We start from the raw sequence: 27,466 nt of genomic DNA, 5'->3' as shown, positions 1-27,466 counted from the left end.
AATACCGTTTTCTCTTTCCTTATAACAATATGAGCAGCTAATGCTAATTTGATGTAAAATTTGATGTGAATGTATTAGTAAGGGGTTAATGCTAAGTAGGCTGCCATTAGCAGCTAAAGGTAATTTGAGGCGAATACGCACTAGTAGCTAATGCTAATACCCTTTTCTCTTGTGTTATAATGATGTGACGTTAATGCTAAACAGCATTAGCTTAGCAGCATTAGCTTATCAGAGTTTCCATCATGGTCACACAAATCCTTAGCAGAGCAAAGTGGCCTACTTAGCAATAGCTGCTCAAGTTGTAGAAAGCAGAGAAAACAGTATTAGCATTAGCTGCTAAATGTGCACTTGAGAACAAATTTATTGTGAATTCAGCTGTGAATCTAGAGTTTCCAGTATTTAAGCTTCCATTTCCAAATGTTAGCTGCTCCTGTCTGCCTCTTTGTGGCACACACAGACTGAAATGATTCACAGCCTTGTTTCATCCTTCTGCCAGTGTCACTGACTGTCACTGTGACTGTGGACATACAGCATGGGAAACATACACATGGCTGACACTTTATTAGGTACACAGTGGCCACTATCTCATGGACACCTGTGACCTAATAAAGTGTATCTAAAGTTACAAATGTTGTCTCTGTCCAAATATTTATGGACCTAACTGTAGGTCTACTTTTAATGAAACTCTCAACATGACTTATCAGTTATCATTAATGTTCCTGCAAACAGACTCCTTGGAGACCCCCTACATAAATATCCATTTACTATCCAGCTAGACTAGTGTGTCTTTCCCTGAAAATATTCCTGCATGTGTAATTGTTCATCTCTCATCTGCAGGAAACAAACAGGAAGTGAGTGAAGGACACAGGAAATGTTTCCAGCTCTTCCTCCTCTATCAGACATTCTCTCCATACCTGAGAGTGTCCAGTCTCCAGCCTGGATCCTTCAGTCCAGCCGACAGCAGCTTCATTCCTGAGTCGCCTGGATGATTGTAGCTCAGGTCCAGCACTCTCAGATGGGAGGGGTTGGAGCTCAGAGCTGAGGCCAGAGAAGTACAGCCTTCCTCTGTGATCAGACAGCCTGACAGACTGCAGACACACAAAACAACAATCCATCTGTTATTCATCTCTATGGCAGCATAACTAAGGGATGGTTCAGGGTCACCTGATCCAGCTCTAACTATAAGCTTTATCAAAAAGGAAAGTTTGAAGCTGATCTTCAAAGTAGAGAGGGTGTCTGTCTCCTGAACTCAAACTGGGAGCTGCTTCCACACCAAGTCCAACATAGCCAGGCTTTCTTTGCTGCTTTGACAAAACCTCAAATCCCAGTCAGAGATGATGAGCATCATCACAGTGATGATCATTTCTCTGTTAACCCAGGCTTTCTGCTTCAGGATCTGTGCACACTCACAGAACAAGGAGACCTTTAAACATCATTTCACTAAATGGATGGACTGAGCACGGCCTACAGATGAACTGGTGCCAGAGATCATAAAGAACATCAAACAGTCAAATTCAACACTTTAGATGGAAATATGAGATTAATGCTGCAGACAATCATGAACCTGCTGAATTCATGAACATCAAGAATGCAGCGAGTGGTAAAATAAAGATTTGACCTCAGTGTTTCTGTCTATTCCTAACATATTCCTAACATGATAGCTGCACTTTAGAGCTCTAAAACTGGAACTGACACATATTTAAACACTACATGTTACTCAGTACATTCAGTTCTGACACTTGCCCACAGTCCAACAAAGGAAACATGGAGATCACATCAGTTTGTCACCAAAGTATAATTATTAGGGCAACTTAACCTGTTATTATCTCGTTAACTCATTAATTGATTAACGTCAGCAGTTATTTTAATCACAGTTTTTAAAATCATGATTATTGTGAAAGTGCTCACTGGCTCTGAATATAAAAGCCATGGGTCACAGGAGGGATGTTGACCAGTGCTGGCTTGAAATGGGCGTCATTATGCGTCTCAACCAATGAGAGCATTGAGGGTGGGCCTAATACTACTGCAGTGCTCACATGACCCAGGACAGGAAGAAAGGGGCGGGGTCAGAAACATGGAGACAGGTACAGATCTTTGACATGTTCATTTTAAACTGTTCCAGGAGGCAGTGTTGATACAACTAAAGTTATTTGGAAGCAAAGTTGAGTTTTTTATCACCGGAGTACTTCAAGTCTAAAGTATCACTTAATTTCATTACACACTGTTGATTGAAGAAGTCGGTCTGAGGAACGTTCTTAGGATCAACAAATGACGGCATGTATGAGCCTCCATCAAGGCGCACCATCACAAGAAGAACACATGAGCTGTAGAAAAAGGAGAGACTACGAAAGCCATGGCATTACAACATGAACCAGCTGTTGGTCTCTCTGGAGACTACTGGACGTGGCTGTGTAACCATGGTTACCTGGGAGTTACAGAAACGTGCAGAACATGTGATTCATGTTGCACAGCAGTGGGACATTTGAAATAAAGTCAGCACACTCAGTACAGATAGTGCATCAAATATGATGCTGCTGCCAGACGTCTGCCTTTGAACACGTCCCTGCATCGCGCACAACACCAAGGTTGCCATGGCAATCACAGCTAACAGGGACAAAGTGCACAGCTGGAAGTCTGCAGGTATATTTAACGTGATGTATTTCTCAGTGTCCTGTCTGTGTGTGAGAGACAAACAGCCTCTGTATGTGTGTGTAAATACAGCATGAATATGTAGAGGACATGTTTGTGTATATAAGTACATGAATGCTCTACGTCATTTGAAGCTTTGATTCTTGTTTCTGTTGCAGGTCTGTGACTGAACTTCTGGGAGGAGAAAAGTTGGTTTCATGCTCTGTGATTCTGCCTGTGTTTTGTCATCTCTCTCAGGTGATGGAGAGCTCAGACGATGACCCCGCCTACGTGGTCAAATTCAAGTCTGTATTCAGAACAGATCTGGAGACACGCAAACAAAATGCCAACATTGTATATGTGAAAACTGCTGCTGCACTGGAGCCAGATTCAAGGAGCTCAAGTGTTTACCCAGATCTTACTGAACTTACTGAAGGAACAGAGGGTTGTTGGAGGGAAACCTGTGGAAGCAACAACATCCGAGCCACCAGAGAAAAAGTTGGCCCTATTGGTGCTTCATCAGAGTGTGAAGAGGAGGAAGACTCAGCTGAGAACAGTGTGGTGGATACAGAGCAGAGCCCACCATCAGTACAGAGGCCTGTCCATTATAGTGCTGCTCCAAACATGCAGCACATGTACTTGGCCACAGCTGCAACATCTGTACCTGTGAAAGCTTGTTCTCTGTTGCTGCTCATATTGTACAGAAGAAGAGAGTTTCTTTATCATCAGAAAATGTGAATGAGCTTGTGAGTCTTAGCAGCTGGCTCGGTGCAGAGGAGGAAGAACATGTCAAGTCAGAGGAAGATAAATGCAGTTCATGTTGTCAACTCAACCTGGACGACTGAAAGTGTTTTTCTTTGTCTTGTTTCTGACTGAGATTCTCCAAAGGAAATCCAGTACAAACACACTTCACACACTCAAAGTCCCTGCACAGTAAATGAGCTGATGAGCGTTTGTGCTGCTCCCTGATAACAGAAAAATAGTTCTGCTGGTTCCTGTTCTGAAAACACACATTTATAAATGTTCATTTGCTGTTGATCAAAGGTGCCTGTTATAATGTCATGATGGTGTCTCTGGACGCTGAGGGGAACTTTGTTTGGAACAAACTAGATAAATGTTGACGTCCTGGCAGAGGCAAAGAACTTTGAATTGATATTTGATTTGATTAGATTCATGTTTCAGCTCAGATTGACAGAAATATTTGAACTGCTACTGTGTTAAAGGGAATACTGCTGTTAAAAAGCACCTGATTTGTTTCTGCACACTGAATGTTGCACTTCTCATACTGCAGTACTATTAAAATAAGTACACAATACACTAGTTTTGAACTCATGATTGAATGTTGCTGTAACAATGTCATTAATGGTGATTCAAAGTGTTCATGGTTGCCCGGCACTACAAATGATTGCACAAGTGTGACTGATCCACTTTCTAATGTGTGTGTAGCCCACACTGTGTGTCACTGTGTCACAGGTGAGTCTGTGTATCCAGGTTCTATGAGAAGAACAGGATATAGTGACTGAGTCCAGCAGCTTAAAGTCTGACTCCATCCTCCATTTAAATAACTCACAGCAACAACTGAATACCTTTGCCTTTGTGTAGCTGACACTTCATTTTAATGTCCTTCTATTCTGGTTCATCTGGTTTCAGTTTCTATAAGCACACAGGTTTCATCAGTGACTCTATGACCTCAGTAATCTTTGCTGGGCCTTAATGCTCTGAACAAAGCTGCACATCACAAGACTAAATAGAAATGAATCAGTCTTTCATTTCTCACTGCTGTTTGACTTCAGCTCTCAATGTCCCACCGTAACCCATGGAAAGAATTACTGTCCATCCAGGCTCCTGAACATGAAGCTGATGAAGGTGGAGTATTGTGAGGGCTGATGGAGATGATGATGAGGAATCCAGGAGCAGTGGGTGGATGGCAGCATCAGCATGAAGGATCAGTGTGAGAATACATCATCATCCACAAAGAAAACCAGTCTGAGTTTCTGACGCTCTGGTTAGAAAGACGCAGTCCCAGCAGTTAGCTTGTCTGCTAGTTAGCTGAGAGCTAACTCACTTGTACATTGAATACCAAACTGTGTAAACCAGGGGTGTCAAACATATGGCCCGTGGGCCAAATCCAGCCCTTGAGATAATTTCATATGTCAAATATTGATGAATTTTCAGGAATCATAGCATTATGTGAAAGAAGACGGAAATGTCCCATAGACAGCAAGGGTAGTGGTATAGACCAGGTACACAGAGAAATGGGGAGCTGTATTGAAATGCAAGCGTGTCAGGAAAGAGTGAAAAGGCAAAATGAGCAGCATCTGGCTGCATTTCAGTGATACTGGAGGCCACAAAGCTGAGTGCAAAATTTATATAGGAGATATATAGGAGACGCTGAGAGTGGAACTGATAAAATTAGGAGCTGGCTAAAGGGATACCCATTTTTATTTCCACCCATTTTCCATTGTGGAGGACAAAAGGTTTCAAACTCATCCAGGTCTTAAACCTCACGTGTGTTCTTCCTAATAGCAGTAAATGGATAAAAATAAGGCTTTTATGAAAACACTGAATAAAAATTGCTGCCTTTAAAAAGGCTAAATGTACATTTCAGTATTGAATACTACATAAAATAAACTATATATAAAGTGTGTCTGAATGGCAGAGATGCAGAAATATGTGCATGTAGCACAGAGCCACGGCTCAGTGTCTGAATGAGTCTCACAGACCTGAATGTGCTGTTGAAGCCATTTATAATTATAACGTAATTCTTTACTCGTTTGATCTGCTCCTTACCACAAGCGACCAGACGTAGAAGGTTTTGGACTTTAAACTATATTTTCTTAAGTTTTACAACTTTTCTTACTGTTAAAAACCTCGTTATGGCCATTCATGCTATACAAAGTAATTAGACATGTGTGGTATCTACAGACATGTCAGAATCTCAGCTAAAAGTTCACAAAACCATCTCAACAACCACCAAACAGCTAAAACAGCAGGTGAACAGATTACACAAAAAAGATGTAAACACAAATCCCCCTGATCATCTGTTGTTTTAAACGTGAAGCGTAGTTTTAGACGTTCATTTACTGCTGGTTCAGTGAATTTTGGTTGGACAGTGATGAAACCTGCAGTCTCAGAATCTGTGAGAAGTCTGCTTTCAGCACGCAACAGCATTGTTGTGTTGTGTGCTGTGGATTCACCTCTGCAAACTCATCACTGTTTTACCATCATGTTTCTGTTAGGGATGCACCGATACCGATACTGGTATCGGGTATCGGGGCCGATACTGTAAAATGTGTGCGTACTCGTACTCGTAAAAGTTAACCGATACCATGAACCGATACTAATGTAGCCCGGATGGGAATACTCATAATTCCCATGGACTTAAACGCCACGGTAACATAAGGTGTTTACAGTTGATGTTATGTGATGTAACTCTACCCTAAATGTAATTTGCCCTGTAATATGTCACAAGGTAAATACAGGTAATTAGAGCAATCAAACTGTTATGTTAATCATAAAAGTATTATTTTATGGTATGTAACTCTGAAGGGAGTTAAATATTTTCAGAGTTCTAATTTTTGGAGGCCCGTGAAGGTAGCATAAAAGCGGGACCTGTGTATCTGTTGCAATGGAGGAGGAGAAGAGAACGGCATGGAGAGATGCACGAGGTTAGCTGAACCAAAGTGAGAGACTCGGCTAGTTTTACTGAGGTTAACCAGCACAAAAGAGTGTGTGACTAGAAAGCTGACCGTGTGAGAGCTTCACAACAGAGTGTGGGTGAAGTGACTTTTTGTTTCAATGGTCGCACCACCGTGCTGTGTTTCCAGCTACGACCGCCGAGGCTAAAGGCTAGCCGGACTGCTTGGCCGCCAAGGAGGCAGCCGCTATGGACTGTCGGAGAGCTGGACAGTGACTCGCTAACGTGCTGTAGCAGAGACAGCATCGGGTCCGCAGGGAGTGGATTTAGTGTGGGACTGGTGAGCGGCGATCTACCGGGCAGCGGAACTGTAAGTCAGACTTTTGTGCTCTTACTGGGGAGAAGAGGATTTTCTCCATCGTCCGGCGTGAGCAGCAAACAGGCCTGCAACAAGTGTGAATGTGAGTGTGTGGGGCCCATGTGTGAATATTGTGTGTTAAGTGGATTTATATAACGTGTTTTGGAGTGTATATTAGTGAGTCACTTACCAAAAGGTGATAACATAAGTTGGGTTGTTTAATATAATTTGAAAGGGAATTATGTCATTTATACAGTGTATTTCATTTGGTTAAGGAATTGGAATATCATTTGAGTTTAAAAAAGGGATGTGTTGTACAGTATTTGTCTCTGCCCTTACGTTCAGTGAACGTTTCGTTTGGGTTAAAGAGTTGTCTGGGGTCGTTTCTTTACTACTGGTTAAGTTTAACTTGTGTGTGGTAGAAGTATCGGTTTTTGTACTCGGTATCGGCAAGTACTCAGATCCAAGTATCGGTATCGGATCGGTTTGAAAAAATTGGTATCGTTGCATCCCTAGTTTCTGTTTAGACAATAACAAAGGAAGCAGTTCCCAGGAACTACTTCCTGTTTTAGAACTTTTCAACATAAGAGTATGTTGCACTTCAGAAGACCTCCACTTCTCCTCTTATTAGAGGGCTGCCTTATTATTAATCTGCTAATTCTGTCAGTTGATGAAAGAAAAATGCTTGATCTCACCTGAGAGTTTCCAGTGTACAGTGTGGACTCTTCAGTCCTTCAGACAGAAACTTCACGCCTGAATCCTTCAGGTTAATGTTACTCAGGTCCAGCTGTCTCAGATTAGAGGTCTGAGAGCTGAGACCTGAGGACAGAGCTTCACAGCTTCTCTCTGACAGGTCACAGAGACTCAGTCTGAAAAATAAAAGATAAACAATTACAAAAATAAAACACTTATGTTGAAGTGTAATGAGATACTATTTTTTATATATATATATTTTTTTTTTATATTTTATTTTTTAATAAATAACCTATAAGAACACAAATAACCCAAAATAGACAAATAATCAAAAATAAACAAACGGTGTACCATCTAATGTGTATATACACACACACACACACACACACACACACACACACACATTACCACACACATCTACATACACATACACAGCCATATACTTAGTCATACATACACATACCTACATACATATGTATTCGCCTATACACTCATACATAATGACATATACATATATACACATAACCATTCAGAAATATGGCATACATAATTACAGAGATTCAAACAAAATCGGGTCTCCTTGACAAAATGTAATGTTTCCATTTATCCCAAATATCACTAAATATGACATATTGGAGTCTATTAATGAAAGTAATTCTTTCCATTTTAAACATCCCATAAACAATCTCATACCAGTCATTAAGTGATGGAATTTTCACACTAAGCCATTTCTTGGTAATAGTCTTGCGGGCAGCCAGACTCAGAATACCATACAACAGCTTGGACGTTTTATCTACATTCACTGAGTATAAATATCCAAACAAAAGTTCATCCCAATTAAAGGGAAGTTGCATACTAAAAATGATCTGTAACTCAGAATGAATCGATACCCAAAAAGTGTTGATCAATGGGCATGACCAGAACAAGTGGAAATGTTTTATTCCTTGGGCCCCACAGTTTCTCCAACAGCTAGAGTGATTAGAATAATGTTTACTTTGTGCAGGAGTAATAAAAAACCTACAGAGACTCTTCCAACCAAAAAATCTCCATATATTAGAACTAGAAATTCTCCACTGAAAAGCACACTGCTGATACCAAATATCATTTGAAATTACTGTATTCGTTTCCCTTTCCCATTTTTTTTTTAAATGTAGGTAGTATTCCACTTCTTAACCTCTTGTATACCCTTATACAGTCTAGAAATCACCTTGAGGCCAGGATCTGCCTGGTAAGCCTTGACAAATATATTCAAAACAGGAAGAGAGAAAAGATCTGTTCTTTTAGGTATAAAGTTATGTATGTATGTGATGCCTAATTTGAAGAAACCTAAAAAAATCCGTATTGCTTAACTGATATTGATCTTTTACTGATTGGAAGTCCCTAAGAATTCCCGTATCATAAAACATACAATATGCCATTAAGCCTTGTCCTGCCCATTTTTTATATCTTATATCTAACTTATTGGGTAAAAAATCAAGATCATAAGCGCACCATCTTAAAATCCTGGCCTCTTCATTCCAATCGTTCTTATTAAGAAATTGTGACCAAAGTTTTAAAGGCAAGTTAATCCATTGGTTTCCTTGATTAATTTGTTTTTTAATAAGTGTCACATCCCCTAAACTTGCCTGAATTGGAAAATCTCTTAAGGCCACTGTTTTTGTTTCTATTTCTTTCCATCTCGCTTGGTAGTCTACATTACACCAACACACTAATATCCTCAATTGAGCTGAAATATAATAATCTTTCAAACATGGGAACCCCAACCCCCCTTTATCTTTAGCCAACTGGATAGTTTGGTACTTAATCCGTGGTCTTTTCCCCTGCCATATGAACCTAGAGATTATTTTGTCCCATTCCTGAAATTGTTTATCAGTTATTTCAACTGGGAGTGTTTGGAACAGATAAAGCATCCTGGGCAAGATATTCATTTTAACTGTATCAATACGTGATTCAAAATTTAAAAATGGTAATAAGTTCCATCTTTTAATATCCTCATTTATTTTATAACACAAAGGATTAAAATTTGCATTATATATCTTAGAGAGATCTTTAGTAATATTTACTCCAAGATACTTCATCCACTCCGACTCCCAGTTCAAATTGACCTTAGACTTAATTTCCTGATTTGGCTTATAATTAAAAGTTAATATCTGAGTCTTCGATATATTTAGTTTATAACCTGATAGTGAGCTAAAGGTCTCCAGAAGTGATAACAGCTTGGGGAAAGTAATGTTTGGATTTGTCAAGTAAATCATCAGCAAACAAGGAAATCTTATGCTCTCGACCCATGATCTTGACTCCAGTAATATTTTTACTTTGTGTAACACTTTGACTCAGGGCCTCTATGAAAAGAGCAAAGAGTGAGGGACTTAAAGGGCAACCCTGACGTGTCCCTCTCTGTAAATTAAAAACATTAGAAAGTGCCCCGTTAACTTTAATTCTTGCCCTTGGTGATTTATATAGTGCTTGAATAATCCTGATAAACGATTGATGAAATCCAAACTTGCATGACTTTATATAGAAATTCCCAATTAACCCAATCAAAAGCCTTTTCAGCATCTAAACTCATAAGAACCATCTGAATTTTATTTTTTCCAACATAATCAATAACATGTAATGTTTGGCGAACATTATCTTGCGTTTGTCTCTGCTTAATAAAACCAGTCTGATCCAAGCTAATTATCTGAACAAGAATATTTTCAATTCTTTTGGCAAGAATGTATGTAAATATCTTATAGTCCTGGTTAAGAACACTAACGGTGTGTTCACACCGAACGCGATAGACGCAAGCGAAAATATGGCAAGCCATTAGTGCCAAAATTCGCCACTTTTCTAACCCGTTTGATTAAGAAACGGCGTAAAAAACGCCGTTTAATTATTCAAAACGCCGAAAAAAACGGCGTTCTGTTTCGACAAACGCCGTTTTTCCGACTCTCACATGGCGCCCTGAACGCACCATCCGAGTGACGTAAAAGCGGCGTTCAAAGACGAGACGGAAACGCCGTTTTTCCGCCACTCGGCAGAAAACGCCGTTCAAAGATGCATAAAACGGCGTTTTTACGGCGTTCTGTGCCAGCTGTAACGGCGTTTAAAACGGCGTTTTATTGAAATTATGCAGGGCACTCCCCATGGTTCCCTCTTCCAATTACTTTCAACTCATTTCACCCAATCAAAGAAGAGGAAGTGCAGACCACACTAATGCATCACCGATTCACCTTGCTGCTAAGTGATTGCCTATTCAGTACCAGTGCTTGTCACAGTATTGAATTGTATTATAATCCCACTATGCATTTTGATGTTTAAAGCATGATCAAGCAAACAAACGACAGAATACTTTTTAATGAAACCTTAACTGTGTTACCTGTTATGGCAGCTAACAGGTAATGAGCAGAGCTAGCTCTCTATTTGGATACTCGGTGCATGGCTCCTTTGTTTACGTTAGGGATCAGCTGTTAGCGCTGCGCCCTGCAGCTGCGCTACCGGCAGACAGACCCTACGTCCCCAGTGAGGGAAGAGACGGGGTGATGTCTCCCGAGAAGGACACCTTACACACCATCTCTCCTTCCTGTAATCACTGTAAATGTGAGATCGCTCCCTGATATGATCGAGGAGCTAATGACGCTAACCCGGTCACAGTGGCAGTACCCCGACACTGCCCGGTACTCCCTCTGTGAGTAGACTGCCCGGCTTCCAGCTGCTGCGGGCGGACAAGACGAGAGACAGCGGTGAGAGGAAAGGAGGGGACTGGCAGTGTTTGTTAAAGACAGTTGTGGGACCCCTGGGCACATCGCTGTGAAAGAACAACTCTGCAACAACACAGACATTGAGCTATTAGCCGTTAGCATCCGTGGAGGCAGCCTGTGACTCTCTGTGGTCCGCAGACTGCAAACGCAATCTCCGAGAGCTCTTCTTCTAATATCAGGGGACTTTCATCATGTCTCGCTGGACTCCACACTGCCCACCTTCAACCAGTATGTGACCTGCCCCATCGTAGTCAATAAAACATTGTACTTAATGTATGCCAATGAAAAGTGGCATACAGTTCATCACCTCCTGCCCAGGGAAGATCTGAACGTAACCTAGTGTGCCTTGTCCCTGTGTGCAGCACTTAGTGTGCACGGAGCCACTAATCACCCACGCAGTGCAGAGATGGTCCGCGGAGGGCATATGAATAAATAATGAAAGCAAATAAATGACAGTATGTTTTTTTCTGAAACAAACGGAGACCTTAACTTTTATCAAAATCCTTGTGTGTTCAGTTTAAAGTAATACCACTGTATAACAGCCCACAAATTTAATAATGTTAACAGTATCTCAGGAATATTTTGCCCCATCAACATGCATTAAAAATAGATATGCAGTTTTGAATCAGACCTGCATGTTCGTTTCCTGAAAAGTGATGTAAATAAATAATCTCAAGAACATGAAATAATTGTTTCCATGTAAACTGGAGTTGTCCTTGTCAATGTCATCAGAGTACTCTGGATGTCTTACATGAATTTGAAACAGAGAGTGGCACATGACAGCGTTGCACATAACATAACTAGTTTACCTGTATGACATGAAGTAATTAAAAAAAAAGAATCCATGTAACTTGGTTATGGCTTCTTTCTGATAATTGTAGATACAAATCGGCTGCAGTGTGCATTATCTTGACAAAAGTATAAGATACTGAACCCGCTGATATGATGTGGTGGAGGAATACAAATACCTGGACACCCACATATATACATTTGCTGGACTGGAAGATCAAAACAGAGGCTGTACACAAGAAGTGGATGGGCAGGCTGTTTTTGAGAGCAAGCTTATGTGTGCACCAAAATGTTAATGACAGGTGTTCTGTCAGGTCAGGTGAGTGCAGTGCACTTTAATGTGTTCTTCTTGGATCAGGAGAGCAAGCTCTGTGACTGGCAGCGCTTCAGAAGCTGTGGTGGAGAGGAAGTGAGTGAACAAACTGCCAAGCATCATGGATATTCCTCTCAATCCACCTCACCAGGTACTTCTCTAAAAGTGTGACTCAGGTCTGTTGCCCCAAAGGATACAGGAAATGCACTGATTTCCATAACAGAATCGTGTCTGTTTAAGGCTCCATGATGATAACTTTCCTGTGAGCGTTTGAAGATAACTGACATCATGGCTTTTAGCCTCATTGTTTCTGCAAAGAGATTTCTCCAGTCACTGAATCTTTTGATAAAATATATTTTTATGCCTCTAGAGGATGGAACATTTTAAGTCTTTGCAACTTTACACTTGGGAACATTATTCTGAAATTGTTGCACAATTTGTTAATGGAGTTTTGCAGATTGATCGACCTCTGCCCACATTTCCTCCAGAGCAACTCTGCTTCTCTAAGATGCTCTTTTAATATCTAATCATGTAACTGACCTGTTACTTTTAAAATATCCCTGCAGCTGTTTCTTTTAGTACCACTTTTTCCAGCCTTCTCTTGCCCCATCCCAACTGTTTTGAAACATATTGCTGCCATCAAATTAAAATGGACTTATTTTTAACGACGTAGTCTCGGTGTAAACATTTGACATGTTTTCTATGTTCTACTGTGAACAAACTTTGCCTTTGACATTTGCAAATCACTGCTTGCTCTTTTTTATTCACATTTTACACTCGAGTCCAGTATTTTCAGAACTATGTTTGTACAAAGCAAAACATAATGTGCTCAATAATGTTAACACTTTTTTCTCTGCTGTGAACTGTCACAACATCAAACACACGCTAAACCACTTTATATCTACCACACTATACTGAGCCACTTTATTTTTTAATTATTTACTGTCACTGCTTTATAGTTGTATTTATCAAAATCAACAGCTGTAACTTTTAGATCAAGTTGACTTTATCGAGATTCAGTTTCAGTTGTAAACTTTCCATTTCACAACTTCCATCTTACACACTTTAAAAATCACTCAACATTTTTTATTGTCAGTGTCACACAGCTCGTTCTTGTATCTCCACTACTCAATGGTACATAGTAAACACGTATTATAACTTTTCACATTATATGTATCCAGTCACCTAGATATTTTGAAGTCTTTCCACTTGCTGCTATTATGTTTCAGTCAATAATTGAACTGTCTCAGTGATATGTGGAGTCCAGAAAGTATATTAAGCCAGTGATGAGTTCAATACCATGACTCCCTCTGGTGCCACTTAGTGGATTACATAGTTCTACCAGGAGGCTGCCTCGGACAAAAATCTGTAATGGGCTCAAGTGTCTCTCTGTCCGCAAGCCATGATTGTTCCACTGTTGAGTGAAGTCTTTCAAATCTCTGTTGATCCTTGGGAGATAGATGTAATGGAGAGCCCAAAGGTGCATTTCATTGTCAATGTCAATGATGCCTTCCTCCTCCAGGTGGTGAAATAAGTCACAGTAGACATTGGTCATTCCTCGCCACAGATCACCTCAGAGCCTCTCAGTTCTCTGATTATGGGTACTCCTTCCTCTTAGGGCACTTCCACGATCAAAGCCTCTGAAAATGTTCATCATCAGGCAGACAGCATTGTTTTCCCCACCTCTGTCTGTCCGGACCCTCCAGGGTACACCATAGGATACCACGGGTCTGATGAAACTTGATAAAACGGTACTGCTACGGTTGTTGTTTGAGGCATGAAGGAAGACCACAAGACGACTGTATCCATCAATAGCCCCATCAATGACTATCCTCCACCTAAAACCGTGGTCCATAAGAAGAAAAATATTATTTCTGCTTTGTTATTGAAACAATAGAAAACACACTCTTAATTGATTTACATGTGACTATTGCATGTCAAGTTTGAATTTTGCTCTGTATGTTGCTTGCGCTGTCTGTGTTCTCTCCTCTTCCCCTTTAAACATAACCAGTTGTGTTAGAGGACTGCCCATCCCAGGGCCTGGCTCTATTGGACGTGTCTTACTGTTTAACAATTATATTTGATGTAATGCTGAATTTCACTTTGGTCAAAATAGGTGTTCAGACAAAAGACAAATCAATGTGCTTGGTTACCTTATCAGCTTGTGATTTCCAGCAATGTGCCACAATGAGTTTGGACCTGCAACCTGATATGTTCTTCGTTCTGGTCTCCGCAAAACTGCTCTAAGGGCAGCTGCTCCAGGATTCATCCGTAACATGCTTGCTCAAACCCTCCTTCGCTGTACACGTAGTCCACGTATCTCGCAGGGAGGCTCTGACAGCCTCAGGACCAGTTTGTTCATTGCCAGCGACAATGTCCTGCACATGTTCATCCAAGGCACTGTCAGTCAGTTCCGCATACATTGATGCACGGGTGAAATGATACTGTCTGAAATCAGACAAAAAAACACGAGTGATTTATCACTACCATAACAACACACTTCATTACTTGACTAGTGGTGCACATTCAAATATACTAATTTTACAATTTCACAATACCATTTAATTTGAATAAACAGTGAGTGTGTGTCACAAAGAAATGAAAGTCACACTGGTTTGAAAAGTCACTGACCGCAGCGTCTTCAAATTGTGCAGTGAAACACTCAAAATATCAGCCATCTGAGGTGCAGTGAATCCACATGACTTCAGGAATGAAAGCTGTTCCCCAGTGATAAGGTAAAGGGATCTACCTCTACCTCTGTTGAAAACCACTGGTGCCTGGTATCCAAAACAGCCTGAAAATATATAAGCGTTTGGTAAATAGGTAAAGGCACCCCATATATCAGGTAAATATATCAGGTAAATAGGTAAATATTTGGAAAATAGGTTAAGACAGAGTCATAATTTATTTCACACTGTTGGTGAGTCAAGGAATCGACACAATATGTGCTTACCTTGTTGCCCATGCTGAGTAGACAGTTCGACATCCTGAATCAATTCAGCCAAGTCACGCAGAAGTTGATCTGCTGCAGTTACATTGATCAGTCTTCCTCTTGCCCACTGAAGGCTTCTCTGCATTGTCTCCAACCTCAAAGATATCCAAAAATTACTTCTTAATTCATGTTATATTCTCAGGCCATATTCCCCTTAAACATTTTAAATGTTAAATGTTTTCGATCTTGCTTTGATCATACCTCCTTAACGCTAACTGTAGCACATCTGGCCCAACATCGTCCATCAGCAGCTGCCGTGTACAGTCATTAAGAATGTTCTTGCACCTTGAGATGAAAATCCTCCAGGCCATACTTTGTAATGGTCTGGTTGAGTCTAACTATTTTTCCACAGTGCCTGCTCTACTTGGGGTGCTGGCTGCTCTACTTCATCACTCCACCGAGGATCACCACCTGAGACAAATCAAGCCAGCTGTATTTAAGACCACTGTTCACAACCAGTCTGTGCCATATTATCTGTTAACCTATGTTAGTTATTGGCCTCACGTTGCTCAAAGCTCTAGTACTTACCTCTCTGTTCATGTCTTCTTAGTTACTTCCTGGACAACCTTTCACACTCGCAATAGCCTCACTCCCCTGGACACGGATCTCCATTTGCTCCTCAACAGCTGATAACCTCTCACTCCTTTTTATCCATTCGTGCATTACTCCACCTGCAAACAAGTAAGACTGTTCAGACTGCCTATTTGGATCTTTTCTGAACTTCTTCCAAGACCCTCCTGACTCTGCTCTCCCTCTGTTGCAGTACCTGTAGAGGCTACGCCTACACTTGAAGCCACTGAAGTGTTTGGTGGCAGGGGTGAGGCAATGTAACTGTTATGAATTAAACTTGTGACAACTCAAGCTATACTTGTCTTGTACGGTTAAGATTGTTTTGTATTCATCAGTTTTATTTGCTTGTCTTTGTCCAATGTCATTGATCATAACAGCACAGAGTTTACAAACTGCTTGTTCTGACCAAAAACACCTGGCTTGAGTTACGTTTATCTTAAATACATTTCCATAAACACACCATATGTAAAAACACAAAAGGTGACCCGTAGCAGCACACATAAGGTAACAACACAAAATGGGTCGCACAGTGCCGCTCCACCATCAACTCTCACACCACTGTTTCACTTGCCGAGCTCCAGCAGCCACAGGTCATGTTACTGTTCCTCGAGTATGAACTACCGTAGTCCATGTTCACAGCATTTTGCTCCTAGTTGTAGAACTCAAAGTTAACATTCACGCATTCTAGCCTTGTTTTTAATTTTACCTTTTGCATCACATACACATACTTGTCTGTTTTTTTCTATTTTATTACTATATTTCTATTTCTATTGTACAGCACTTTACAAACACACCTGTTAGACCAAAGTGATATATAAATAAATGATGATGATGATGATGTAAAGAACATTTTCTGTTAACTTCACTCTGAGCCTGCGCTCGAATCTGCTCCTGAGTGCACTTCATGTTTCTCGTTGTTTAAGGAAGAGAGTTCAATTTTAGTCTTAGTCATTCACAGTGAGACGATAGTTGTAGGACATAACCTGCTTGCTGGTGTTTTTCATAGACAAACTTGGACTATATTAGAAATCTATATATTACTGTGATCCTACAAAGACAAGAATTTCAATTATTACTTTCAACAGGTTTATATATTTAAATAAATCAAAAATTCCATGTTAGTCTTATGAAAATGTGACTGAGCACTTTTGGAAACAATCTGTCATCACTTTAAGTATTGAGACTGTGAACAGTTACAGAATACATCTGAAATAAATGGCAGATTCTAACAGGTTATAGTTCTGTTAATAGAGCTTTTGAATCTATGCTTCATACATATTCCTATCTTTAATAACAGTATGTCAACGATGTCAACCAATATTTTCATATTTCAAACACACACCCAAGTTAAAAATTTGAATCTCCACATCTTCTACTCTGCATATCTGAAAAATCAGTTTTGATAATGTTACAATTCCATTGTCAAATGTTCCCATCTATGTTATTCATCTTTGTTTATTTTAAATGCTGTCATTAGTTTTTATTTTTTTCCAACTTATTAACAAAATGAACATGGTCTACATTGTTTTGTTCACTTGAATAAAACAACATTGAATAAAACAACATTTTTGTATCGTACTCTGGGTTCTTGAAGACCACGCTGTCTTTTAACTTTATTTTCTGCATATACTGTTCTTTACTCTTTGAGGCTGTTCTCCTGCCATTCTGTGTTCCTAGTGCAAAGTCTGCATTTCTGTGTCCTATCTTTAGTTGGTTACTGCTTTATATTGTTGACCTCTAGTCTTTTGTGCACTTGCTTTTGCTTCCGCTGGTCATACTTGTTTGATTCAATTCACCTGTGTCTTGTTTCTCCCAGCTGCGTCCTCTCTCCCTAATCAATATTATTATCTCTCTTCACTGTGGATTTGCCGCACTCATATTTAAGGTCAGTTTTCAGTTCATGGAGTTTGTCTTTCAGTCTGCAGTGTCGGGTTTACTGATAGCTTAACAGTCTCATGTGGCTCTTTGTATACCCCACTGTATTACTAAATCCTGGTATTGTAGATACAACTATACATGCGTTTAAAAAGGCACATGCGTGCTTATAAGGATGAACATCAAAAGCTGAAAATTCGGAACATCTGTCACGATCTAATTCAGATGAGTTTACTGAAATTGCAACTTGGTGTTGCACTATGACTTCATGGTTTGACAGTCTGTTAATCCTGCTTACTGGAAAAAGGCTCTTGGGATAATTACTCGGCTGTAGAGATAAATGACTAAGTTTCTCCCATTGAACATATTGTACACTTACGCATTGAACACTTACGCACAACCTCACCGGAAAAATCAATGCGCAATTACGTGGCTCTAATATTAGAGCCACGTGATCAATGGTGGCCGAGGCGACGGCAAGGCTAAGGCTAGCTTTGTAACGAAATATAACAAAAGTATGAAACGAAAATGTGTTCTTTGTTGCTGGACTGTAAGATGAAAGTAGACACAATTTCGGGCTCCTACATTTTGTCCGAAAATGTAAATTAATGAGTTTTTTACTGTACTGGAAATAAGAATAGAAGAAAATGTATTCATTCTTACCTTATACTAATCGTGGTGAAGACCAGTGCAGTGCAGGAACTGATGCCTTCTCGGGTGAATTCCGCTGAGAGTAAACGTAATGTCCCGCTCTACTGTACAAGACTGGTGAATGGTTACCTGGAGGATGTACCACTGTGAAAGGGTGCTACGGAATAGTCCAAGTGATCGCTGCTTTAATTTCCGGTCAACTATACATAAATTGCACGTCGACATGAAATAAAAAGCATTCTGTCATTTATTTGCTTGATTATGCCCTCCGCGGACCATCTCTGCACTGCGTGGGTGATTAGTGGCTCCGTGCACACTAAGTGCTGCACACAGGGACAAGGCACACTAGGTTACGTTCAGATCTTCCCTGGGCAGGGAGGTGATGAACTGTATGCCACTTTTTCATTGGCATACATTAAGTACAATGTTTTATTGACTACGATGGGGCAGGTCACATACTGGTTGAAGGTGGGCAGTGTGGAGTCCAGCGAGACATGATGAAAGTCCCCTGATATTAGAAGAAGAGCTCTCGGAGATTGCGTTTGCAGTCTGCGGACCACAGAGAGTCACAGGCTGCCTCCACGGATGCTAACGGCTAATAGCTCAATGTCTGTGTTGTTGCAGAGTTGTTCTTTCACAGCGATGTGCCCAGGGGTCCCACAACTGTCTTTAACAAACACTGCCAGTCCCCCCTCCTTTCCTCTCACCGCTGTCTCTCGTCTTGTCCGCCCGCAGCAGCTGGAAGCCGGGCAGTCTACTCACAGAGGGAGTACCGGGCAGTGTCGGGGTACTGCCACTGTGACCGGGTTAGCGTCATTAGCTCCTCGATCATATCAGGGAGCGATCTCACATTTACAGTGATTACAGGAGGAGAGATGGTGTGTAAGGTGTCCTTCTCGGGAGACATCACCCCGTCTCTTCCTCACTGGGGACGTAGGGTCTGTCTGCCGGTAGCGCAGCTGCAGGGGCGCAGCGCTAACAGCTGATCCCTAACGTAAACAAAGGAGCCATGCACCGAGTATCCAAATAGAGAGCTAGCTCTGCTCATTACCTGTTAGCTGCCATAACAGGTAACACAGTTAAGGTTTCATTAAAAAGTATTCTGTCGTTTGTTTGCTTGATCATGCTTTAAACATCAAAATGCATAGTGGGATTATAATACAATTCAATACTGTGACAAGCACTGGTACTGAATAGGCAATCACTTAGCAGCAAGGTGAATCGGTGATGCATTAGTGTGGTCTGCACTTCCTCTTCTTTGATTGGGTGAAATGAGTTGAAAGTAATTGGAAGAGGGAACCATGGGGAGTGCCCTGCATAATTTCAATAAAACGCCGTTTTAAACGCCGTTACAGCTGGCACAGAACGCCGTAAAAACGCCGTTTTATGCATCTTTGAACGCGCGTTTTCTGCCGAGTGGCGGAAAAAACGGCGTTTCCGTCTGTCTTTGAACGCCGCTTTTACGTCACTCGGATGGTGCGTTCAGGGCGCCATGTGAGAGTCGGAAAAAACGGCGTTTGTCGAAACAGAACGCCGTTTTTTTCGGCGTTTTGAATAATTAAACGGCGTTTTTTACGCCGTTTCTTAATCAAACGGGTTAGAAAAGTGGCGAATTTTGGCACTAATGGCTTGCCATACGAAAACGCCCCAAACGCCCCTAATTTGACGCGTGCACATTCGCACCTCGACGCGTGTCCAAGAAAAATCCATCGCGCGTGAACCGGAAATGTGGGAGGGATGTGGGAGGAAGTTGTGCCAGACAGTATCTTTGCTAGACGGCAGCTGTCGAGCTAGCGTTTCTATTTACTGTGGAGAGCAGAGCAGCAGCGTTAAGGACGTCCTCGCCGTACCTGGGTCCATCAAGTCCTCCAGACGGGTGAGCAGTTTGGTGAGTTTCACCACTTGCTCCAGGAGCTGCGCCTGGATGACGGCCGATTTCAGCGATATCGCCGTCTTTCCCTCGCCCAGTTTGAGGACCTGCTGTCCCGCGTTGGTCCAAGCATCGCCCGCCTAGACACCAACTACAGGTGCTCAATCCCACCTGCAGAGCGCCTGTCCATCTGCCTGAGGTTAGTAAAAGTGTTTAATACGGTAGTCCTTTATTGATACCTGTGCTAATATGCTAAACTATCGTTTATACACTGCTAACATGGATGTGCTATGCTATCAATGAATGCCGTCGGTGTTTACTGATAGCAAACTGTGGTATGGAGACGACTGTTTATAATATTTCTAGTGATGCTTGAAAGGTCTCATCAAGTCCCGATTTAATTCAATTTATGCTGTTATCAGTGTTAGCAACGATAGCATGGCTGTGGTGTCTATCAGTGTATGCTCTCGGTGTTTGCTGATATTAAACTGGTACAAGGACCACTGTGGGTTAATCCTTGTAGTTATACTCACTCCTTATTTACACCTGGTTTAATTCTGGTATAGATGAATATTTGTATGTAATCCTCGCAGCTGTCAGACTCTATAACAGGGGTCACCAGCCTTTCTTTAAACTGAGAGCTAGATAAAATTGTGAACAGTTTGGTTCATCTTTAGTTATATGGTTCTATCTTGATAAGCTATGTCTTATCACAGATTAATTTTTCAAAAATATTAATGATTTAAGCAAGGAAAGGGCTACATGTCAACATACAACTCTTTATTTCTATTAATGTCTTACTTCATTCCTGCCTGATTTACATGTCTAGGAATTATGAGTGATTGGCTCACTGTAGTGGTAAAAGTTGCTACCAATCAAATTATGATATGTTAAAGTTAAAACAAAACACTGACTGTTTTATATTATATCTAATATATATTATGTAATTATCCTTATAATTAGAAAATGTTTTATGTAAGATTTATGTTTTGTAATTTAAATCTGACATCACAAAGGTATTTTGGAATTTGAATAATGTATTTTGTAACTGCAGTACACATAATACTAATTTTGAACACTTTTGTCCAGGTTCCTTGCCACGGGACTCCTTCAGGACCATCGCGTTCAGTTTCAGAGTCGGTGTGTCCACGGTGTGCCAGATCACCCCCAGGTAGCGACGGCCATCTGGGACTGTCTAGTGGGCGACTTCATGGCTGTGCCTTCACATGGAGACTGGCGGTCCATCACAGAGGATTCCAGGAGCGCTGGAACTTCCCTCTCTGCTGTGGAGCTCTGGATGGGAAGCACGTCCAGGCGAAGGCACCCCATATATCACATAGGAGACACACACATTGATATACACTAAATATTTATTTCATTTCTTTTTTTTGTGGTGCCCAAATTTATGCTCCTGCTTGATTTTGTTTAAACAATTATTGCACACTTTTTGTAAATCCAGTAAACTTCTTTTCACTTCTCAAATATCACTGTGTGTCTCCTGTATGATATATTTAACTGACATTTTTATTGTAACAACCAACGATTTATACAGGAAAATAATGGCTATTAACAAGGTTGCCCAAACTTTTGCATCCCACTGTATTAGTATATTCTGTCATTAGTGTAATATGAAATAAATTCTACATGTGTCAAGTCGTGTGCCAACATTTGCTGTGTAGTAGAACTGAGACATTAGTCATTATAAAAATTTATTTGAAATAATATTAAAATTCTCACAGAGAAAAACATTAAACATAAATATATAAAATATAAGTATTTACAGAGAGACAGGAATAAAAAAAAAAAAAGACCCAGCTGCTCTCCAGAGCAGGAACAAGGCTGAGGAGGAAATGCTCCATTGCAGACTGGCGTGGCCTCTTCAGGGACTCCAGGATGGCCAGCTCCACCGCCGATGGACCGTCCTGGGACCCGTCCCCTCATCTGCCTCGGAGCTGTCCTCCTCTCTGGGCGTGTAAAACACAGCACAAAACACAAAGAAATGAGAAGGCTGCTACTAGATTTTAATTTCAACATTGAAAAAAACAAAACAGGATATAATCAGATTAGTTGTAGATATTTAGTAAAGGTGATCACAAGGCAATCCCACACCAAGTAAAAAGCTATCAGTGCTTGCTGTACATACCTGTGGGTGCAGCAGCAGGAGCTCAGGGACTGGGGAGCCAGGAGAAGCAACAGGGGATGCTCTGCAGCAGAATCAGTTGGTTCTATCAAGACAATATTAACTGTTAACAGGTTGAATACAATAATCATAGAGAAAGTATATACAGTGGTCCCTGTTTTATTGCAGCAGGGGTTCTCAGAATAACTAGCCCCTCGCCACGCACTTTATACACTTTTTCTCCACACACATGAACATTAGTCACAGTTCTCACAAGTTGATTCTCAAAGTGCAAACCTTTGTAGATTGCAAAAGCGTAAAGAATTTTTATGCCGCGTTTTGTCTTCATCTGCCTGCCACTTTCGTGCGCCTTTTTCCCTCATGGTGCAGGTGTCTATTTCGAATGAGGGTCATAGTTATGAGTGTTTTTGTGCTGTTTTTTCTATTGGACGTGATGGTTATCAAAACCAAACATGATCAATTTGGCAAGCGCAGGAGACACGACACGGAGGAGATTTGTCAATCAGGCTGCAGAATGCAATGCTGTACGGTGCAATGAAAAATCAAAAAGCGAGGCAGTGACGGATGAGCGGGACCACTGTGTGCTGTTTATTAATAAACTATATTCCTATATGACAACATGCATAAAAGCAGAACGGTATTTGTACATCAGTGGGAAAAATAGCGGGACAGTAGGCGGGCTTGCTAGCTTTAGCGCGGCTTCATCGGGTCAGTCTAAAAATTAAAAAGAAGAACAAATGAACTTACCAGGTTGCCCGATCTCCTCACTTCTGTGCCTCCAAGCTAGGTCCTTTTTATTCCTGTCCCGGTAGAAGTAGCAGCTAGTATCGTATAATTCTGGACGATTAGCCACTGCGTTGATGAGTTTTCCTCCATACTGAATGAAGAATGAAGGGCTTTGGTTTGATCTGCCCTTTGACCTGGTTACAGCCACGTCACCAGGCTCCTGATTGGTTGACGCGGCGCGACTTGACGCTGGAGTTCAAATTTTTCCAACTCGAGCGGTAGAGGCGAAAGACGCGTATGCACAAAATGCAACACAAAAACTCACGCGTGTGGTTTTTCCCGCGAGTCAAACGCGCCAGACGCGCTACACTGACGCGCGTTTCAGGCGTTTTGGCGTTTTCGCGACGCAAATCTGCTTCAGAATTTTCGCCGGACGCGCAATCGCGTGTCATCACCCTCTTTCCATTGACTTTACATGTAAACCTGACGCTCTGGCCGCCTCTATCGCGTTCGGTGTGAACGCACCGTAATAGGGCGGTAATTTCCACAATCAAGCCTGTCCTTTCTTTCTTTAGCTATTAAGGAAATAGAAGCCTCATTCCAAGATGGGGGAATTACTCCCGTCTTTAAAATATAATTGAATGCTGTTCTCATCAAGGGGATCAATAACTCTTTCATTTCCTTATACCAATCTGATGGGAATCCATCCGGGCCTGGGGATTTATTAGGTTTTAATTTTGAAATAACTTTTTTAATTTCAATTTCAGATATGTCCTTGATTAAGGTTATATTCTGGTTTTCATTCAGCTTTGGTAAGCAAAGTGAATCCAAGAAAGATGTCATACCTGTAACCAATGTTCCCTCTAATTTTTCATGTGTCTGAGCGAACACACAAACTCCCTGAGCGTCCCTTGGACCACTGTGAGCGACATCAGATGTGTGCACTGTGGTCACGCCAGCATCGAATCCATCCAAGTTACATGGTTTATTAAAATAATCAAATTACAGCATTTACATTTATGTTAGACTACTTTTAAACTGCTTTAGCCCACTTACAATGAAAATTTAAAAAATCCTGTTCATGACCTGTGTAGTATGTTAACACTATTGGAAGTAAAAATAACTTGAACTCCAATTTTGAAAACACAACTTACTTTCTTTTTTTTTTTTTTTTCATAAAGCTCTGACTTGTATTATGAATATGAGTCTGTGGTCTGTGAGAGAGTCTGTAACTCTCTGTCTGCAGTATATAATGACCAATGTTGGGCAATTAATTATATAGTTACTTCTTCAAAAAAGTAACTCAGTTTGGCAAACAAAGTTTTTTGCAGCTATTTTTTTTTTTAAATGTTTTTAATGTAGTTTGAAATGTTTTTTTAAATAAACATTTCAAACTATTTACAGAACAATCAGCTGTTCTGTATCAAATCTGATGCCACACAAATTATTTGTGCCACTCAAAAAAGTAATTTCTGTCCACTATGAGATAAAGGAGAACAACAGCCTGATACCTGCAGGCCTGACAACAGGAGATGTATCACTCCTGTAACACCTGTAACATTCAGCAGTCGCCTCATTGTTCTGACACACACAACAAAACTATTGACGACACTACACACTAACTACACACTAACTACACAAGATTTGCGCTAAACATCTCAAATCTCTCACATCTCAGAACACCGCCGTCACTCCTAAAACTTCCCCCCGTTTCTTAACAACTAGATGCCATGTTGCCATATCATTTTTGATTGGTCAACACGGTACTTTTTTCGACCAATAGGAAAGGGTGGGGGGTTTGGTTTTGTTTTTGCTCACAGGTGGAGAGCGCGAGCGTTTTCCTTATAAAACGCCGTTTTACCGTTTCTTCCGCAGTAAATATAAACAACGATAGTATTCAGGAAGAAAACCAAACATTGCAGATATTTTTATCATAACTCTGGTTTTATGTGGCCGATCAACACAATTTAAAAACTGGTATAAAGTCCACACTTTTTCCGTCAGTCGTTCCGTCTGTCCTGCTCACATCTCCAATGGTTGTACACGTTGTCATTAACGTGGCTTCACTGCACATCAGCCACGCCGCTTTGCTAGCTAAAACACCGGTGTCGGCACATAAGGACGCTGTCATAGCCTGTCAACCACGTTGATTGGCTGCGTATATACGAATGTGAATCGCATTATTGGCTGGACTACAGGATAAAGTGGCATCGTTCTAATCCCATGCTGGAGCAGCCAGTCACTTACTGACTAACACTGCAAAACAGAATTGTTAAAGTTTTAATTTTAATTTCAGTTCAGGTTAGATTTTTTTTGTGCGCAACGCAGATTTTCTGTGCGCAGAGACCGTGCCAGCAGTGCGCAATTGCGCACATGCGCAGCTTAGAGGGAACATTGCCTGTAACATCCACTCTAGGTTGTGTGTATAGTTCTTTGTAAAATTTTAGAAAAGCTAACTGAATGTCTTCCAATTTATACACAATGTTATTTGTTTGAGGATCCTTTATTTTATATATTGTATTTTCTGATTGTTGTTTTTTTAATTTATAGGCCAGTAATTTTGCAGATTTGCCTCCTACCTCATAGTATCTTTGTTGTAAAAAAGCCATATTTTTTTTGTATTTCACTTGAGAAAATTTCATCAATTTCATTTTTCTTCATTTGTATTTCTAATTTCAAATTTATATCTGCACTTATTTTATGGGCATCTTCAAGATATTGTAGTTGTGTCTGGAGTTTTCTCATATGCTCATTTCTCTTCTTTTTTAAGTTAGTAGTGTAGCCTATAAGTTTTCCTCGTATAACCGCTTTTAGGGCATCCCATAAAATACTCGGAGAGACTTCTTCATTGTCATTTTCCGCTACATAATCTATTATATCTTGGCTAATTTGCTCTTTTAACGGACATAGAGTACTTGTATTTAATCTCCAAGATGTAACTCTTCTTTCATGTCCAAGCACTACTTCCAGATACAGTGGGGCATGATCCGATAAATCCATCATTCCTATCCTGCAATTGACCACACTGTTAAAGTCTTTTTGACACATAAAGAAATAGTCCAATCTAGAATAAAATGAATGTGGGTGCGAAAAAAAGGTATAGTCCTTCTTAATGGGGTTTAATTCTCTCCATACATCTGTAAGCCCTAAATCCTTTAAAATTAATTTAATATTTTTGGTTATTTTATTTAATCCCGGGGCGTGTCGGTTTGATGAGTCCAAAAACGGATTGAGTCGAACATTCCAATCCCCTCCCAAAATTAGAGTACCTTGTGCCTCTACAACTATCATTTCAAAAACCTGTTTAAACATTTTTAACTCGGATCCTGGGGGAGCATATACATTTATAAGAGTAGTCAGTGTACCCTCCAGATACCCCTTAACTAACACAAACCTCCCCTCCTTATCACCGATTTCTTGAATGCATTCAAAATTTAACCTTCTTGAAATTAAAATTACCACACCCCTTTTTGAACTCTGAGGGCAGGAAGAAGAATACTGATTAAATTTCCATTTCTTTAGTTTTTCATGCTCAAGCTTCGGTAGGTGAGATTCCTGTAGAAAGGCAACTTCTATTCCTTCTCTTTTTATTTTTGACATAATTTTACTTCTTTTAATATGACTCCCCAAGCGATTTACATTGAATGACACTACTTTAGTTACCTTGCAAGGCATTATTGTACAACCTTATATGATTTTTATCTCTGCACATACCCAAAAATCGAAAAGTACACCCCGATGAGAGAAAAAGAAAAAAAGAAAAACATTATAGAAAAAAAATATTGTACAACAAAAACATACAATCATGTTGACTTCCAAAAACATAAACGCTATATTAGCTGTAACTGGTGAGGGAGAAACTCTTCTGTCCACTTGTGGAAGAGTGCCCTCTTCGGCACACAGGCCGGAAGCCCAGTGGTCTGCAGGGTCCAGCTTATTATGCATATAAATGACCCGGCTTTAATGTACTTTTATATGCCCTCTTTATAGAGTTATCTGATTATATAACAAAAACATCTTTATCAAAATAATGTTCGTATTCTCAGTTCATCTTAAGTCTCTATACTCTTGAGTTTACCTCTAATATGATGCTCCGTCACATACATGCTGGTTATCCACAGTCATCTTGGTGCCTAAATACCTGGAGGCGCTCCTTGAAACCCTGCTTTAGGATCGTGTTTCTGCCTTTCTATTATAGATACCAGTACGGAAGATACTATTATATTTAGCAATATTTAATCTTGTTTTTGTCAGGAAACTGATGCAGAGCAACGTGTGGAGAGAATCAGAGGAGAAGAAATGAAGAGAGAACAGCAGTAAAACAACACTGAATTGTTTAGTGTGCTTTTGGTATCAACAAAATATGTCAAATTTCTTTATTTTATATTTGTTTTAGTAGAATTGATGATTATCACTTAGATAACAACCACAGGCCAGATCTAGATGGCACTTTTGTAACAGTTACACCCAGAAATATTTCA

The 27,466-nt window shown here is 40.5% G+C and overlaps 1 protein-coding gene and 3 long non-coding RNA genes across 4 annotated transcripts in view; all 4 read right to left on the bottom strand.

The window, feature by feature from the left end:
* The window catches only part of LOC120434800 (protein NLRC3-like), a 67,717-nt gene that overhangs the window by 9,147 nt on the left and 31,104 nt on the right, over positions 1 to 27,466 (bottom strand). The window contains exon 9 of the mRNA XM_039603207.1: positions 7,319 to 7,492. Within this exon, the coding sequence (XP_039459141.1) occupies positions 7,319 to 7,492 (174 nt within the window). The remainder of the gene's footprint in view (positions 1 to 7,318; positions 7,493 to 27,466) is intronic.
* LOC120438576 lies at positions 13,089 to 14,474 on the bottom strand. The gene is made up of 2 exons (XR_005611992.1): positions 14,315 to 14,474; positions 13,089 to 13,999 (listed from the first exon to the last, which is right to left on the bottom strand). It is a non-coding gene; the product is annotated as an uncharacterized LOC120438576 (long non-coding RNA).
* On the bottom strand, positions 14,821 to 15,488 carry LOC120438574. The gene is made up of 3 exons (XR_005611990.1): positions 15,355 to 15,488; positions 15,115 to 15,248; positions 14,821 to 14,955 (listed from the first exon to the last, which is right to left on the bottom strand). It is a non-coding gene; the product is annotated as an uncharacterized LOC120438574 (long non-coding RNA).
* LOC120438575 lies at positions 15,490 to 18,385 on the bottom strand. Its single transcript, XR_005611991.1, has 3 exons — positions 18,262 to 18,385; positions 15,682 to 15,824; positions 15,490 to 15,564 (listed from the first exon to the last, which is right to left on the bottom strand). It is a non-coding gene; the product is annotated as an uncharacterized LOC120438575 (long non-coding RNA).

The sequence above is a fragment of the Oreochromis aureus genome, linkage group 3 (assembly GCF_013358895.1).
Source record: "Oreochromis aureus strain Israel breed Guangdong linkage group 3, ZZ_aureus, whole genome shotgun sequence".
Taxonomy (NCBI): Eukaryota; Metazoa; Chordata; class Actinopteri; order Cichliformes; family Cichlidae; genus Oreochromis; species Oreochromis aureus.
The sequence above is the reverse complement of the archived record's forward strand: the minus strand, read 5'-3'. Positions and strand labels throughout refer to the sequence as shown.